The sequence below is a fragment of the Melanotaenia boesemani genome, chromosome 5, assembly GCF_017639745.1.
Source record: "Melanotaenia boesemani isolate fMelBoe1 chromosome 5, fMelBoe1.pri, whole genome shotgun sequence".
NCBI classification, from domain to species: Eukaryota; Metazoa; Chordata; class Actinopteri; order Atheriniformes; family Melanotaeniidae; genus Melanotaenia; species Melanotaenia boesemani.
In genome coordinates this window covers 9,400,859-9,415,860 of record NC_055686.1, presented here as the reverse complement: position 1 = coordinate 9,415,860, position 15,002 = coordinate 9,400,859, and the positions used below count along the sequence as shown (strand labels likewise).

Genomic DNA, 15,002 nt, shown 5'->3' with positions numbered 1-15,002 from the left:
GGTGCTGTTTTGGGGGTGGGGAGTGGGGGGCGGGGTGGGGGGGTGGGGGCCTGGCTCGTGTCTCCTCGCCTCCTGGCTGGGGCTGTCCCCCCGTGGCGTGGGGTGGCGGGAGGATGGTGGTGGGGGGATGGTGTTTGTGTGTGTGTGTGTGGGGGGGGGAGTGGTGTGGGGGGGATGGGTGGTGGAGGGATGGTGTGTGGGAGGGTGGGGTGTGTGGAGGTGGATGCGTGGTGTGTGGGAGGGGGGGTGGTGTGGGTGTGGGAGGATGAATGGTGGAGGGATGATGTATGTGTGGGAGGATGGGGTATGTGTGGGAGAATGTATGGTGCAGGGATGGGGGAGTGTGTGGGAGGATGGATGGTGGAAGGATGGTGTGTGTGCGGGAGGATGGATGGTGTATGGGAGGGAGGATGGTGTGTGTGTGGGGGAGTGGTGTATGTTTGGGAGAGTGGGTGATGGAGGGGTGGTGTGTGTGTGTGGGAGGATGGGGTACGTGAAGGTGGATGTTTGGTGTAGGAGAGGGAGGACGGTGTATGTGTAGGAGAATGATGTATGTGTGGGAGGATGGGTAGTGGAAGGATGGTGTGTGTGTGTGTGTGTGGGAGGTGTGAAGGTGGATGAATGGTGTATGAGAGGGAGGATGGTGTATGTGTGGGAGGATGAGTGGTGGAGGGATGATGTGTGTGTGTGTGGAAGGATGGATGGTGGAAGGATGGTGTGTGTGTGGGAGGACAGAGTATGTGAGGGTTGAATGGTGTATGCGTGGGAGGATGAATGGAGGAGTGGAAGGAGAGTGTGTGTGTTTGTGTGTGTGTGTGTTGGTCTGGGGGGGGGCAGGACTGGTTCTCGGGGTGTGCGGCTGGGTGCTGGGGTGTGGGGCTGGCCTCTGGTGGTGGCCGTCTGGGCGGGCCGGGTCCCCCCGGGTGGCGTGCTGGCCCTCGGCCTGTGGGGGGGGGGTGTCCCTGCGCTCCTGGGCCCGGGCCCTCTGCCCCGTCTGTCCCGGGCGGCCGGTGCCCGGGGGGGTCAGGGACTGCTGGCCTCGGCCCGCCGGGGCCAGTGCCCTGTGTCCGCGGGGCGGCTCCTGCTGGGGTCTCCTGCTGCTGCCTTCCTGGGCGGGCGAGTGGTCGTCTCTGTGGACGTGTCGGGATCTGTTGCCTGCGGGGGGGCTGGTGGCCTGGGTCTCGGGACCGCTGGCCTGACTCTGGCCTCTGTTCAAGTGAGGTGGCATCTGCATGATCACTCTGCATGGTCACTCCTTCCTGAACGTCTCCACACAGTCTTTGCGTCGCCGTGTGGCCAAGTTCTCCCACACATCCACACAGGTTTCTCTGCGCGTGTTCTTGAATACAGCAGTTTCACTTATATCTATTATCATATTTTTTTTCTTTTTTTTATTATTTCTGTTCTTATTATTATTATTACTCTTACTCTTATTATTATTATTGTTACTATTATCAACTAGTTGTGTAATGACCTACTGGCTAGGATGATCTTAGCTATATATGTTGTAAGTAGTATGGATTACATGGTCTTCTGTATGATGTTTCAAGTCCCCACCCGCACTCCCCACACCCTTTCTGTCCCTCTCTCTCCCCTCCCTCTTCTCTCTACTTTCTTTTCTCTCTCTCTCTCTCTGTCCCCTCCGGTCGAGTCCAGCATTAAGAGTCTGATTTAATAAAGTTTTTCATGTCATCAAGAGGGACTTTATACATGTAGTATAAATCCCTGCTTGATAGAGTAAAATTGCCCAGCACCAGACGGCAGCCAGACAATCATTCTGTTTGCAACGATGCTGGACAAGACAGGTTAAAAAAAAAAAAAAAAGAATAAATCAATCCATTCTGAAGCACTGTAATCACAAGGGTTGTGTTTGAGACAGATATTGGATCAGACTTCTGGTAGTCTTGTGATATAAACCAAAACTGACGTATGCCATCATTGCAAACAATCTGCACACATGCATGTAACCTTTAACATAGACGCATGAACCCCTGAAGATAAGCATACCCTTCAAACTGTGTCTTTATAGCGACACAAACAACATCTCACATGTGCGAGTATGGCTGAATACAAGAAGTGGTTGTGCATCTTTGTACCTGAAATGGGTATTTGTAGTTGCAAGGGATGCTCCCACCTCCATTCTTGACTATCTCTACGCATCTGATGCGGCTCAGTTCAATCGAGCCCCTCTTGAACTTCTTCTGTTGATGGAAACAATTTGTCAAAAATAGCATTTTCTACTTCGACAATGAGACGTGTCTCATTCTTGGGTACTAAATTGTATTTGATCTGCAGCTTATCAGATGAATGGTAATCTAAAGCTTGTTTTCTCACATTATATGACCTAGTGCTGCCAGTTCCTTCAGAAAGTATGCTTTTTATTTTCCTCTAAATGATTAGATCAAATGTAAATACACAGTTAAGGCTTTTGACTATTTTTGTATTAACTCTATTTATTTATTAAATACTGATGTGTAAGAATGTTATTAATAAAAATATTATATTACTATTATCATTAATCAGAAAAGAAACCCTGAGGTATAATATGATCAAGTTGGTTAGGAGCTTCTCAGACAGGGCCTTTGTGTCTTGCTTTATGTTAAGCTGAGCTAAACTAAGCTAAGCTAAGCCAAGAAGCTGCTCATCACAACACAAATATGTAGCTGAAATAATGGTGCATTTAAGTTGTCTCGTAATTCAGAGTGGTCAGGAATTAGTGATCTCATTACCAGGTAATTCGTGTTCCAGCTGTACCATCTCAGAAAAACATGGAAGCCTCCAAAATAGCTAATTTGTGAGCATCTACAAATGCCACATAAAAACTAGAAAATCACAAACCCACCGTAAAATTGTGCACCATGAGAACAGCAGCCAATTTTGGTGATAATGATTAATAAACCACACATAATGACGCAATTTTTGACATTAAAGCCTGCTGTAACAATGTCATTATTGATAACAACTCACTGCAATTTACAGTAGAAACTTAACAGACACAAAATATATTATGAAGAATTTTAATAATAACAGCTTTGTTGTACTGGGCACAGCCATCTTTAAATCTGGAATCTCAGGATCCTCTGAAACCTGGGAGTTCGCCCTTCACAAAAATTAGGTAACTTCGTCACTTCCAGCAAAAATTCCTTGGAATTCCGAGTTCTGAGGACAACTGGAACGCATCATGCTTTTCAGGCAAAAGCCAGACTGTTTTTCTTTAGGCTAAACTAACAAATGTCTAATCACAAAACAGCATTTTAGCTGAGCTAAACTTTTCAGACAGGAGCAATGTAATAGTTATGGTATATGCTAAGCTAAACTAATAGCTGCTAATCTCAACACAAAGATTTAACTGAGCTAAATTGTATATAGTCAGTAACCAGGAAAACTTTATAGTTTTATGCTAAGCTAACAAGCTGCTAATCACAACATAAATATTTAGCTTAGCCTTTCTGACAGAAGCCAGGCTAATTGTTTTGCTTTATGCTAAGCTAAGCTAACAAGCTGTAAATAGAACAAAATTATTAGCTGAACTAAGCTTCTCAGACAGAAGCCAAGTGAACTGTTTTGCTTTATGCTAAGCTAAGCTAACAAGAATCTTGCTGAAAAGATGTACAAGCATGCATAACATATCATTCATGATAAAATTATTTAAGTGTTAATTTAGGAGAAAAAACATTGATAAGAGAACAAATAGAAACTAAAGACGTTAAAGAAAGCTATAAAAATGACCTCGGGTCTTCCATCGTAGTATGTTAGCCTGGTCTTGGTGAGAACAAACAGTCTTTCCTTGTAGTTTAACGGAGACGTCCTTTTCTTCTGCTGCGAACGCTTGATCAGCGTCTCCTCCAACAGCAGTTCGCCGCTCATTCTAGTCCCATCCACGATTTCTGCCCATTGGTTGATGTTGTAACAATGCACAGGAATGGAGTTAACCTAAGGAGAGAAAAACAACTTTAACTTAAAGCAAACATGTTTTTAGTTTTTATCAAATGTGAGGAATGATGAATGTTTGTATTAGAAAATAATTTGGATTAAGTTCACTGAGGCAATCCCAAAGAAAAAATCTAAAGATGGTAGTGAGTGTGCGGTTTTATGTGTTCTTCTTTAAAAACTTGCTCACAACAACAAACGCATCCTCTATAATCTATAAGGAATTTGAACTGGGTGGCCAAATTGAGACAGAAGTTGGTGAGGGGTGTCTGATCAATGGATATTACTATTTGCTATGTCCATTGGATAATATGAAATAAAGGAAAAAAAAATATTGAAAACATGACAAGAATACAAAACAATAACATTAGATACAGTGATGCTAGAATAATGAGGATGGAATGCTGTTATGGCCCTCCCATAAAGGATTTCTGAAAAGATTTTTAAAGCTTTCCACTGATGAACACTGGCTTGCCAAATGAGAAAACTTCCAAATTGTAGTACAGTAGTACAGAGAATCGGCCTTGATGAATGAGACATTTGGGAGGATGGAGATCCTTCGACTGTATTGTGTGAGGGAACAGATGAATTTCCTTTCAAATAAATAATGAACTGTTTGGGAATTTTTCCTTCAGTTGACAAAATTTTATAAATTAAAAAGCATTTTTGAAAAATATTAACTTCATTAACTGTCAGAAATCTTGAGTTTCTGAAATAAAAGGGCAGAAAAGTGTGGTTCTGATTGAGATGCTAGTCTAACAAAGCATTTGTGACGCAGTAAAATCCCATAGAAAGTAGTCGGAAAAGTGCTCTCTGAAACCAAGTTGCAGTACATGAGAAAAGACACAATGATGTAATACAAAGTGTGAAAACACTTTGTGGTAACAAGATGGCTAACCCTCCTGCAAGATAATTTATTTTGAACTATGCATTGTAGGCAACAAGTCCAACATTTGCATTCTCAATCAGTGTAATAAGGTTTGAGTGTGACAGGGTTGTGTCATCTGCAAACATAATTGGTTAAAGCATATTTGTAATATTAAATAAGTCATTTATATAAATAAGGAACAACAGTGGTCCAAGAATGGACCCCTGTGGGACCCTACGTTATAGTTTAGCTTTGTTTGAATTAAGCACCCCTTAACATAAACAAACTGAGTTCTATTGGAAACATAATTTGATAACCATTTATAGCTAACATTTCTGAAACCATATTTATGTAATTTAGCTAATAGAATTTTGTGATTGTCAAATTTTAGAGTTTTGCTAAAAACCATTCCTGCTCTGAAGCTTCTCACCTGCAGAAAAAAACCACTCACTAAATGACTATATGTAAATTCCTGGTATCAGGTCATAATTAGTGTTGCCACAGACAGGAAGTCCTTCCCATTTACCAAAAGAAGAAAAAGAAACTTCAACAGAATCTATTTCCTAAATGTGCCCACTTGTAAACCTGAAAATAACCTTTTCTGATTTACTGTATTGAGTTTCTGTAATAGTGTTGGTTTTCACATCCTCCTGCACTCAGACGAACTACAGACGTTTAATATTCAGAGGATTTACTAGCTTTCATTTAGACTAATTTCCTGTTGAAGCTGAATCAACATATTTGTTGCACTTACTGATACACTAAGCAATTATTTCAATCCTCTGACCCCGCATCTTTTTGTAGTTTTTTTGTTTTGTTTGTTTTGTTTTTTAAGGACTGACAATTCAGCAACAAAAACCAGACCAGACTGATTTTCCTGAAGCATATTCTTAAACTGGTGCAGAGTAAATGTGTGAGCAAAGTTGCACACACAGAGCCACAGGACTGTGGAAATTATTGTGAGCTTTTTCAAACGATATTTCCGTTAGTGCGTGTGAAGCTTCTTTGGACTGCATTATGTTTGTTTCATGACCCCTGATCTGCTTGCTGGTCTCATTGTAGAGCAGGGGTGACAAACTCAAATACACAGCGGGCCAAAATGAAAAAACTGGAACAAGTTTGGCCCGGACTGGTTCAATGTTCATTTAAAACCTTTGACCTTATTGCACACATTGAACCTGGAACTAACAGAGACTATTAGTTATTGCCTATAAAACAAGATTAATCATTAAATAAAATAAAAAGTCTGTTCAAATCTGTTGCATTTATTTTTTTATGGCTCTATATGCACATCAGAAGAAAGGCAAAAAACAGCCAAGAATAATTTCCTCATTTGAAAAATCATATGTCCTGTAATAGCAAGAGAAAAAATGTAAAAAATTAAATTAGATGAGAAACTTTACTACCATAAACTCTGGTTCATATTCAACATTTTTCTCTCTTAAAACTGGCACTTGAAGGGTTGATAACTCTTCTACCTTTTGGAGCCTTTGTTTCCTGTTCAGATGCTTACATCTGTTGTGGTGCTTTGCCTTGAATTGTCTTCTTACGTTTTATTTTTTCATTGCAGCCAAACTGTCTCCACACAGAAGACAGACAGCATTGTCCTTAACATCCGTCATCATATTCTCTGCTTTCAGTCTTCACTTGTCCAATTTTCCTATAGCCATTTTTTGGGGGGAACAGGCCATGATTGACGCACCAACCCACTGGCCCTGCGTTGTGGGACTTGAAGCATTATAGAGGTGTGTGCACTCTATCAGCCATATATCATATAATAGTAATTAAATATGGTCACTTGTCAAAATGGGCCAGTTTGACAAGTGATTTAGAGAGTGAATGTATCTTGCTGCTATGCTGTTTTTAAATCAGCTGAACATTGTTGTGTATATTAAATCTAAGATGCATCAACAATTGTCCCACTGCTGTTTAACAGCAGCGTTTGATGCATTTCCCTTCATCCTCCTACAGACTTTTGATAGAATCATTTTTTTTCTACATGTGCACTTCTAATTTTGACAAACTGTGTAGAGAAAACTTCATGTATCCAAACCCATTTTGGGAACTACAGCTCTAAGCAAACACTGAAATCAGAAAGTAATAATACTAATAGGGCCATACCATTAGTGAAAATGCTATCAATATTGCTCAGTGTAAAGTCTGAAAAAAATCTGTAGTCTGAAGACAACTTTTTATTGACACATTATTTTAGTCAAGCAATTTAACTGGCTACTAACAGGTAATTTATCACATTAATAATAACTTTCTCTACACTGTTAACAACCCTCAAAATGCCTCTTAACCCTAAAAGCAAAGATGCTGTGATGAAGTAAATTAATCTGCGTTGTTGCTGAGCCTACAGCAGGATAGTGTGTCTCTTTTGTCATCCCTGCATCTCAACAGCCCACTGCTGAATATTGTTCAGGTCAATGTTTTCCATCGCACACCTGATTCAAATGTCAGCCATTTAAACATTTTGAAAAGGGTTGGTTCTTTAGCTGCGTTTGCAGATTTAAATGCATGCGGAAGTTTACTCCATAGTCTGGGAGCCAGACATACAAACAGCCCCCTCAAATTATCAGTTGAAAGCGAGGAACAATTTATAGGCCTTGATCAGAGGAGCTTGAGGACCGACAGGGGTATCAGGAGTTGAAAGGTCACTGATGTATTTTGGTGCCAGATTCTTAAAGGGTGTAAAGATGAAAAGGAGGATCTTTAATAGGATCCTGAATCCTTACAGCCAGTTCAATGACATTAGAACTGGAGTAATGTGAGAGCGATAGGTCTTAATGAATAGTGTAGCTGCAGCGTTTCAGACTAACTGCAAACAGGTGAACAACGGAAACAATGACGTCATTTTGTCCTCCTGGCCTTGGTTTGGGAGTTCTTGAGGCTTGTTCTTATCTTGTGGGGCTCCAAGAAGTGTTGTGCGATTGGTTGGACGTGGTTAGCGTGGAACAGCGTGAAGCGGAAAGTTGTGACTTCTGCATTTCTGCTTATGCGAGATAAATGGATAGTTTTATTGAGCACTGATCCAGATGCTAAGAAAGTACGAAAATACAACATATGTGGTATATAAAGACACAGACTGCTTATTCCTCGTTCAGTATGAAATAACTGGCTCAATTGTTCATTGAACATAAAAACACAGAGACCCCCAGCAGTCATTCCCGCCCCGTCAAGGACAAATCTTCTTGTGATGTATGAATTAACTGGACCATAATTAACTTTTTTCTTGTTCTTGCGGCCTTGAGAACAAGAACAAGGTTCTCGCTTCCCATGGACTATGTAACAAGGGTGATGATGTTCAACACACGTCATGTCCAGCTCTGTTCAGTCAAGGCCAGTGTTGATGTGTAAAAAAAGTACCTAGTTACAGTTAGTAGTTACTTCATTGAAAAAGTAACTCACTTTGTTGATTACTTACACCAAAAAGTAATGTGTTATTATTAAAAGTAACTTTTTAGTTACTTTGTACAGAATAATTCTTAAAAATTCTCCCATTAATATCCTTTTCACATTGTTGTAAGAAATATAAAACAAACTCAAACCCAAAATAATTTTTCAACACTAATTTATTTAAGTCAGAATTTAAAACAGAATAAATAAATAAATAAATAGAAATAAAAGCTTTTCTAATGTTAAACCTTTGCTGCATGTCGAGCCTTCCAATACACTTTCTCCTATTTTTTAATATATATATATATTTTTACTTACAAATGTCCTGAGTTATTCTTGGGTATATTTACGGTCTCTCTGTCAAGTGAAGTTGATAGAAATATTACTTAAATAACTTGCTTACTAACTGACGTCAGTAGTTTGTTCTTATAGACAGAATATCTGGTCTAGCTAGAAGCTAACCCACAGATGTACCTACAAGCTAGTTCATAGCTACAATTAGTTAATATAATAAGTTGCAAGCTAGTTCAAAGCTACAAGCTAGTTCATAGATTAATATATATTTAGGTTTGTTCATAGATTAAGCTGCAAGTTAGTTCACAGATACAAGCTAGTTTACAGAGCTACAGATGATGCTACAATCTAGTTTATAAATAAAACTACAAGCTAATAGCTTAATCTACCAGCTAGGTTAGCTACAAGGCTAGTAGTTCTACATTCCAGTTTACTTAGAATTCCGAGCACCCGACAGCAGGTGATGTCATCACCATGAGAAAACTCTCATTTACCTTCTCGCTGCACTAACTCAGAAAAAAGACACCTCTAAGATAGCCAAATTTAGAATATCTACAAATATGCCTTTTTACAAAGACAACTGATTGGACACTAAACATATTAGTAAGAAATTTAACACTCTACAGGTGGTACTAGGTCGGGGTAGGCAAGTTCCGTCCTAAAGAGCCGCGGTCCTGCTAGTTTTAGATTTTTTCCTGCTCCAACACAACTGATTCAAATTAGATAGATCCAACAGCTTATCAAGTTCGGCTCAGTGACTGCTTCATTTGAATCAGGTGAGTTGAAACAACGAAATATCCAAAACTTGCAGGACTGTGGCTGTCTAGGACCGAACTAGTCCACCCCTGTACTACGCCCAGCCATCATAAAATCTGGAATGTTGCGGTTCTCTGCAAGTTACGAGTTTTCCGTTCAGAAAAACAAGAGCCAAGCCTCCTTTTTTTCTTCTGTTAAGTTTCTTTATGGTCTTTTGGCAGCATCTTTTTCTGTGACCAACCCCAGTATAAGTTTGAATGGCTAACTTTTGTCCAAATAAACAAAACATTTCAGACTCCATGTGTGCTTCCTCCACCACCCTGCCAGTCTTTACGCAATGACCCATTTCGAGATCCACATGTAATGTTATTAGAATATAATAATTGACTGATGAGTATGTGGTTCCCTTAAGGGTAGCAGCTACTTAATTGTTATTACTTTAAATACTGATGGGTAACTTTATCTGTTATTAGACTGCTAAATAGCAAAACCTGATAAAGAGCTACTTATTTTAGCTTAACATTTGCCTCCAACATACATTAGAGCTGCATTTTTTTTAATTCTCTATCTTATAAACCCAATGTCCACAAACCTCAATGATAAGAACCCAGATTAATTTCTTCTAAATGCATTAGTTCTCTGTGTTGAAAAACATCTGAGTCACTCTTACACTTTCTTCCTGCCATCTTTGTGGTTTTTTTTCACCCTCTATGGTCTTGACATTAAGGCCGAACTTAGGGAGAAAGAGGCTGAGGGACAATGAGGTGTGATGGTATAAACAGGAGGACAATTTTCTTTTTGTGTCATCAAAAAGGTACTGCAGAAAGATAGAGAGAGATAAGTGGGAGTCTAAAAATAAAATGCAACAACACTTTGCTTTGAAAAAACTGTGTAGATTATATAGTTGATTAGGCTAAAGTGCTGCTAGTATTTATAAAAAGCAATTTCTCAGTTACACTGTCAGAATTTATTTATATTTACAAGACACTACACATATCAGTAAGAAGAAGTCGGGGTCACGTGATGCACTCAGAGCCTCTTGCCCTGTTTTACTTACTTTTTTAGCAATTAAACGCCACATATCTTTATCCTTTCAAAGTGTATTTACAGCCTAGCTGGACAATCGGGCTGATTATTAGTAATTTAGTCACATGTGTCTGGACACAAGACTCAGATCTGTCTCACTTCCCAAAAAAGGTTGCAAAAACATCAGTCACACATCAGGCTTGGCTGATAGAGTAATAACGTGGAACTCCCAAAAACACATTTTTAATATTTTTCTGTCTAATTAAAATGAAATAGAATTAGCTACACTATCCCCAGTCAACCACCATTGAAGAATTGCAGTATATATCTAAAAATGCAAGAATTTTGTGCTAATTTACACAGAGGTGTACTGTCATTGCTGCAGAACATTAGCGATGAACACAAGTGTTCAGACTAAATTTGTTATTTCTGGGTGTGCCAAAACCACATCAGGCTGACATGTTTTTTTTATAGCTTATGAAGAGTGAAATAATAGCAGCAGCAGCAGCAGCAGCAAAAAAAAAAAAAAAAAAACTTAAGGTAAAACATTTGTGAGGTAAAATATGTCTTGAGTAATTGGATTTTATCATTAAAATTGAAGAGACTAATTATTTTTGCTCTTTTATTTGTTATTTTTCTTGCAGATCAGTAGGATGAGCCTTTTTAAATGTAAAACTACTTTTGTTTAGACCGGATGCTTGGGTGCATGGAAACACATCTTGTCAGAGTGCCTATGCAAAGACTCACTACAAAATGATCTGATAAGAAATTCAAAGAAGAAATATATTAACTGATATCAGATGGTTAGTTAATGATACTCAGAAAATCTGAATACTATTACCAGGATTCAGGTTTGTTATCAAGAAATTAATAATTTAAACGCTGTTGGAGGGAAGCAGAAAACACTGACGTTACTATGCACCATTAATATTAACACGGATCATAAACCTTTTAGTTGTTCGGAGCATTTTTAGTTTCTTTGTGGTTTGTTTGTTTACTCTCTAAAGGTGGGACCAGAGGGATGGTATGAGCCACTAGTATAATCTAACTGGCCCTCCAGACAGATCTTTTTCTTTTTTTTTACCAAGAATAGACAATCAAATTCTAACAAATATTTTGTGTAAACTGACCTTTTATCTTGGTAAACCTCACATACCCAAGTACAGGTAAATGGCACATGTACTTACACATGTACTCTACATGAACACCACCATGTTCTTGACCATTTTGCAGCATTTAAGCCTACATTTATCAATAGATGAAGTTACAAGCTAGCTCATAACTACAAGCTAGTTAACAGATGTATCTACAAGCTAGTTTAATTAGTTAATAGATTAGATTGCAAGCTAGTTTATAGCTACAAGCTCCTATCAACGTATCTATCTTAGCAAAAAATATCTTTGGCTGCTTTTACAAATTTTAGTTCACTTTTTTAGCTAAATTAATGACCACTTAAGTTGTAATAATAAATTATTTCCTCAAATCTTGGCCTTTTTTTCATTTTTAACGACCACCCGTCTCCTGGTCTGGGTCCTCCAATAAAAATCAGGTGTTCTAGCACCAGAGAAGTAAAAGCTTTTCCAATATTAATGCATTTTGATTGCGTCTGACTGTGTTTGAGTAATATTTTATCCTAGTGTCCATGTTTCCGACAGCACCTGAATCTAGCAAATGGAAGGAAAAATACTGCGCGTTCCCGTATTCCGCGGCCACGCAGCCTATACTACACCTGCTCTCAGGTGTTTAGGTTCATTTGTTAACAATTAAAAAACCGTATTTGGTCCCACAAAACGAATAATAGACTTCCATTTAATGTCTTTAAAACAGCAGCGCAGGCTTGTTTTTACTGTGGCGTCTCTACGAAGCCACACAACTATTATATTTACTCAGGTTTTACATGTTGTCATATTTTGTCTTCGAAGTCTCGGTTAAGCAGTCAGACCTGTTGATCCGTGTCTTTGACCCCTAGGTTTTGTACCATAAACTTCCCGTGTAAGTGTCTGTAAATGTGAACATTCAGGATAGTCTGAAGACATTTTTAATAAGCTAAGTGCTGAATGTTTGTCTTACCTTCACCCTTCATCCTCCGGCTTCTGCTCAGTTCTCCGCTGGGCATTTGTCCCGCATGTCAGTCAGGAAATGAAGACAGACGACACACGCGCACACCCACACACACGCACACACATACGCGGACTTCCTCGTACCGAACTAATGCAAAAACGTGTGCGCGCGTTAAAAGGAATGAAGTCAGCAGGGTGTGACATCATATGAGTATTCAAATCAGTCCTGATAACAGAGTGGAAATATTAAGTGTCTGCGGCATTAGCTTGACTCTGACGCATGCGCAAAAAGAATCTAGATATTAGAAAATTGGTCATAGGATCATTTCAGCAGTCTCAGATGTTTTCTTTGCTTGATGCATGTCAATAATTTGACCCCTCTGAAACAGATTAACATATTTTCCATGGCTGTTAAAGAAACGAGAAGCATCAGTTGTTTATTATCCAACAAGAGACTCTTACCAGTTAAATCTGGGTGGTGACCTTTGAGACAGTCTCTCTCTCTCTCTCTCTCTCTCTCTCTCTCTCTCTCTCTATATCTCTCTCTCTATATATATATATATATATATATATATAAAATGACATGCAAACAAGACATGCATTTGTGTGTGTGTGTGTGTGTGTACAGACTAACTGAAGGCGTAACTGAATTTCTTAACTGAGTTTATATAAAACATTTTATGTTTAATCATTGATAGTTGATTGGTAAGAGGTACAGAGCTACAGCATTGCAGTTGTATATTGTCCAAATTTACTTTTTGCCCAGTCGGTTCTCACTCTCTATTTCTGCTTTTTTCGTGCCAGTCAGCAGTTTCGCTTCTGTTCTTAGAGGACCAGCTTGTAGAGACTTGAGACTAAACAGTCCTTCACAGTCAATTTGTCACCACAATTTCACTAAGTAAAGCAATAAATAGCCAAAAATATTGTGAATTTCTACAATAATGAGAAAAATGTAACCAAAAACAATCAAGCTAAAAAGCATTTGTGTTGACAAAGACAAAATCTGGATATTTTTTATACTTTCCAGATTGCCTTTCAGTGTGTGATGCATTTAAATAGCAGCATGAAGTAAAAGGAAGTTTTGAAAAACGTTATGAAAGGGTAGGTTGTAAAGCAACCGTTTGTGTTTTCCTTACCTTTACTGTGTCGTCATCAATAGCTAACCTTAAAAAAATTACATTGTAATGCTTAACCATAACTTAACTGTCCTTTTTAATACCTAACAATTTATTTTCAGCAGCAGAGTGGGAAAACATTTCAATGATAAGTTAGCTATAGTAACAGCAAATTAATCCAAAAATGACATTAAACTGTAAAGTTACTTAAAAGCAAGGTCAACAGAGATGGATGGATGGATGGATGGATGGATGGATGGATGGATGGATGGATGGCTAATACAAGCTTGTCTCCACTGCTCCCTTAGACATGGGATGAGGGGCTCGGTAATCTGGGAGGGTTCAGATTAGAGTCGCTGCCCCTCCACACATGACGAGCCAGATGAGGTGGCTTGGGCATCTGGTCAGGATGCCTCCTGGACGCCTCTGTGGTGAAGTGTTCCAGGCACATCCCACTGGGAGGAGACCCAGAAAACACTGGAGGGACTACATCTCTTGGCTGGACTGGAATGTCTCGGGATCTCCCCGGATAAGTTGGCGAATGTGGCCGGCTAGAGGGACTTCTGGGCTTCATTGCTTAGGCAGCTGCCCATGCGACCCAAACCCGGATAAGTAGAAGAAAATTAATGGATGGATGGATGGATGGATGGATGGATGGATGGATAACAGTGTTGGGGTAACACCCATTACTCAAAGCCCAAACCAATAACAATGCATAAATTTTAGACCGTACCTACACTAACATGGGAATTTTGCTCCACAAACTTTTTATTCTGTATTATATGTCTCAGCCACATCCATAAAGTAGTTTTTAAAGAATAAAAGCAGATTAAAAAAATAATAATAAAAACTCATTTTTTTAGTGTATGGGTGTGTATATAATAAAAGGAAGTTTTATAGCAGGGGTGTCAAACTCCAGCCCATAGGGGCCGCTATATCCTTTTGTTTTCTGTTGCTGACTGCTCACGTTGTGACTGCATCATTTCTGTCTTTTTAACAAAAGTGATGCAGATTTTTGCACATGCGCAGATTAAAAAAAAAAAAAAAAAAAAAGAATTTAAATGTGTCTACATGTACAAAGACATCATAGTTTTGGGGAGAAATTTAAATGTGTTAATCTGATTTCTCATAATCAGTTAATCTGGTGGTTATCTGATAAAGGGTAATCAGATTATGCTGTTTACGTGATCACTTTGAAGATGCTTCCATCATTTAATAGATTTTAGAATATACACTCTATATACACTTTATTAGGTTCAATTTCTTGTTAACACAAATATCTAATCAGCCAACCACATGGCAGCAACTCACTGCATTGGTGAAGACGACTTGCTGATGTTCAGACTGGGCATCAGAATGAGAAGGAAAGAGGATTTAACTGACTTTGAACGTGGCATGGTTGTTGGTACCAGACAGGCTGGTCACAAAGCTCAGATCATCTCCAGCTGCTTTCTGGAACATGAGAATGAGTTCACTGGATTCCAGTGGCCTCCACAGTCACCAGATCTAAATCTAACAAAGCAGCTTTGGAATGTGGTGGAACAGGAGATTCTC

At 39.1% G+C, this 15,002-nt stretch overlaps 2 protein-coding genes across 2 annotated transcripts in view; one reads left to right on the top strand and one right to left on the bottom strand.

The window, feature by feature from the left end:
* Positions 1-12,529, bottom strand: part of tec (tec protein tyrosine kinase) — a 29,631-nt gene extending 17,102 nt beyond the window's left edge. Inside the window, exons 1-3 of the mRNA XM_041985191.1 lie at positions 12,344-12,529; positions 3,730-3,933; positions 2,097-2,201 (exon numbers count right to left, since the gene is read on the bottom strand). Of these exons, the coding sequence (XP_041841125.1) occupies positions 2,097-2,201; positions 3,730-3,867 (243 nt within the window). The 5' untranslated portion in view covers positions 3,868-3,933; positions 12,344-12,529. The remainder of the gene's footprint in view (positions 1-2,096; positions 2,202-3,729; positions 3,934-12,343) is intronic.
* The window catches only part of LOC121639738 (tripartite motif-containing protein 16-like), a 191,967-nt gene that overhangs the window by 29,902 nt on the left and 147,063 nt on the right, over positions 1-15,002 (top strand). The gene's annotated exons all lie outside the window — the stretch shown is intronic.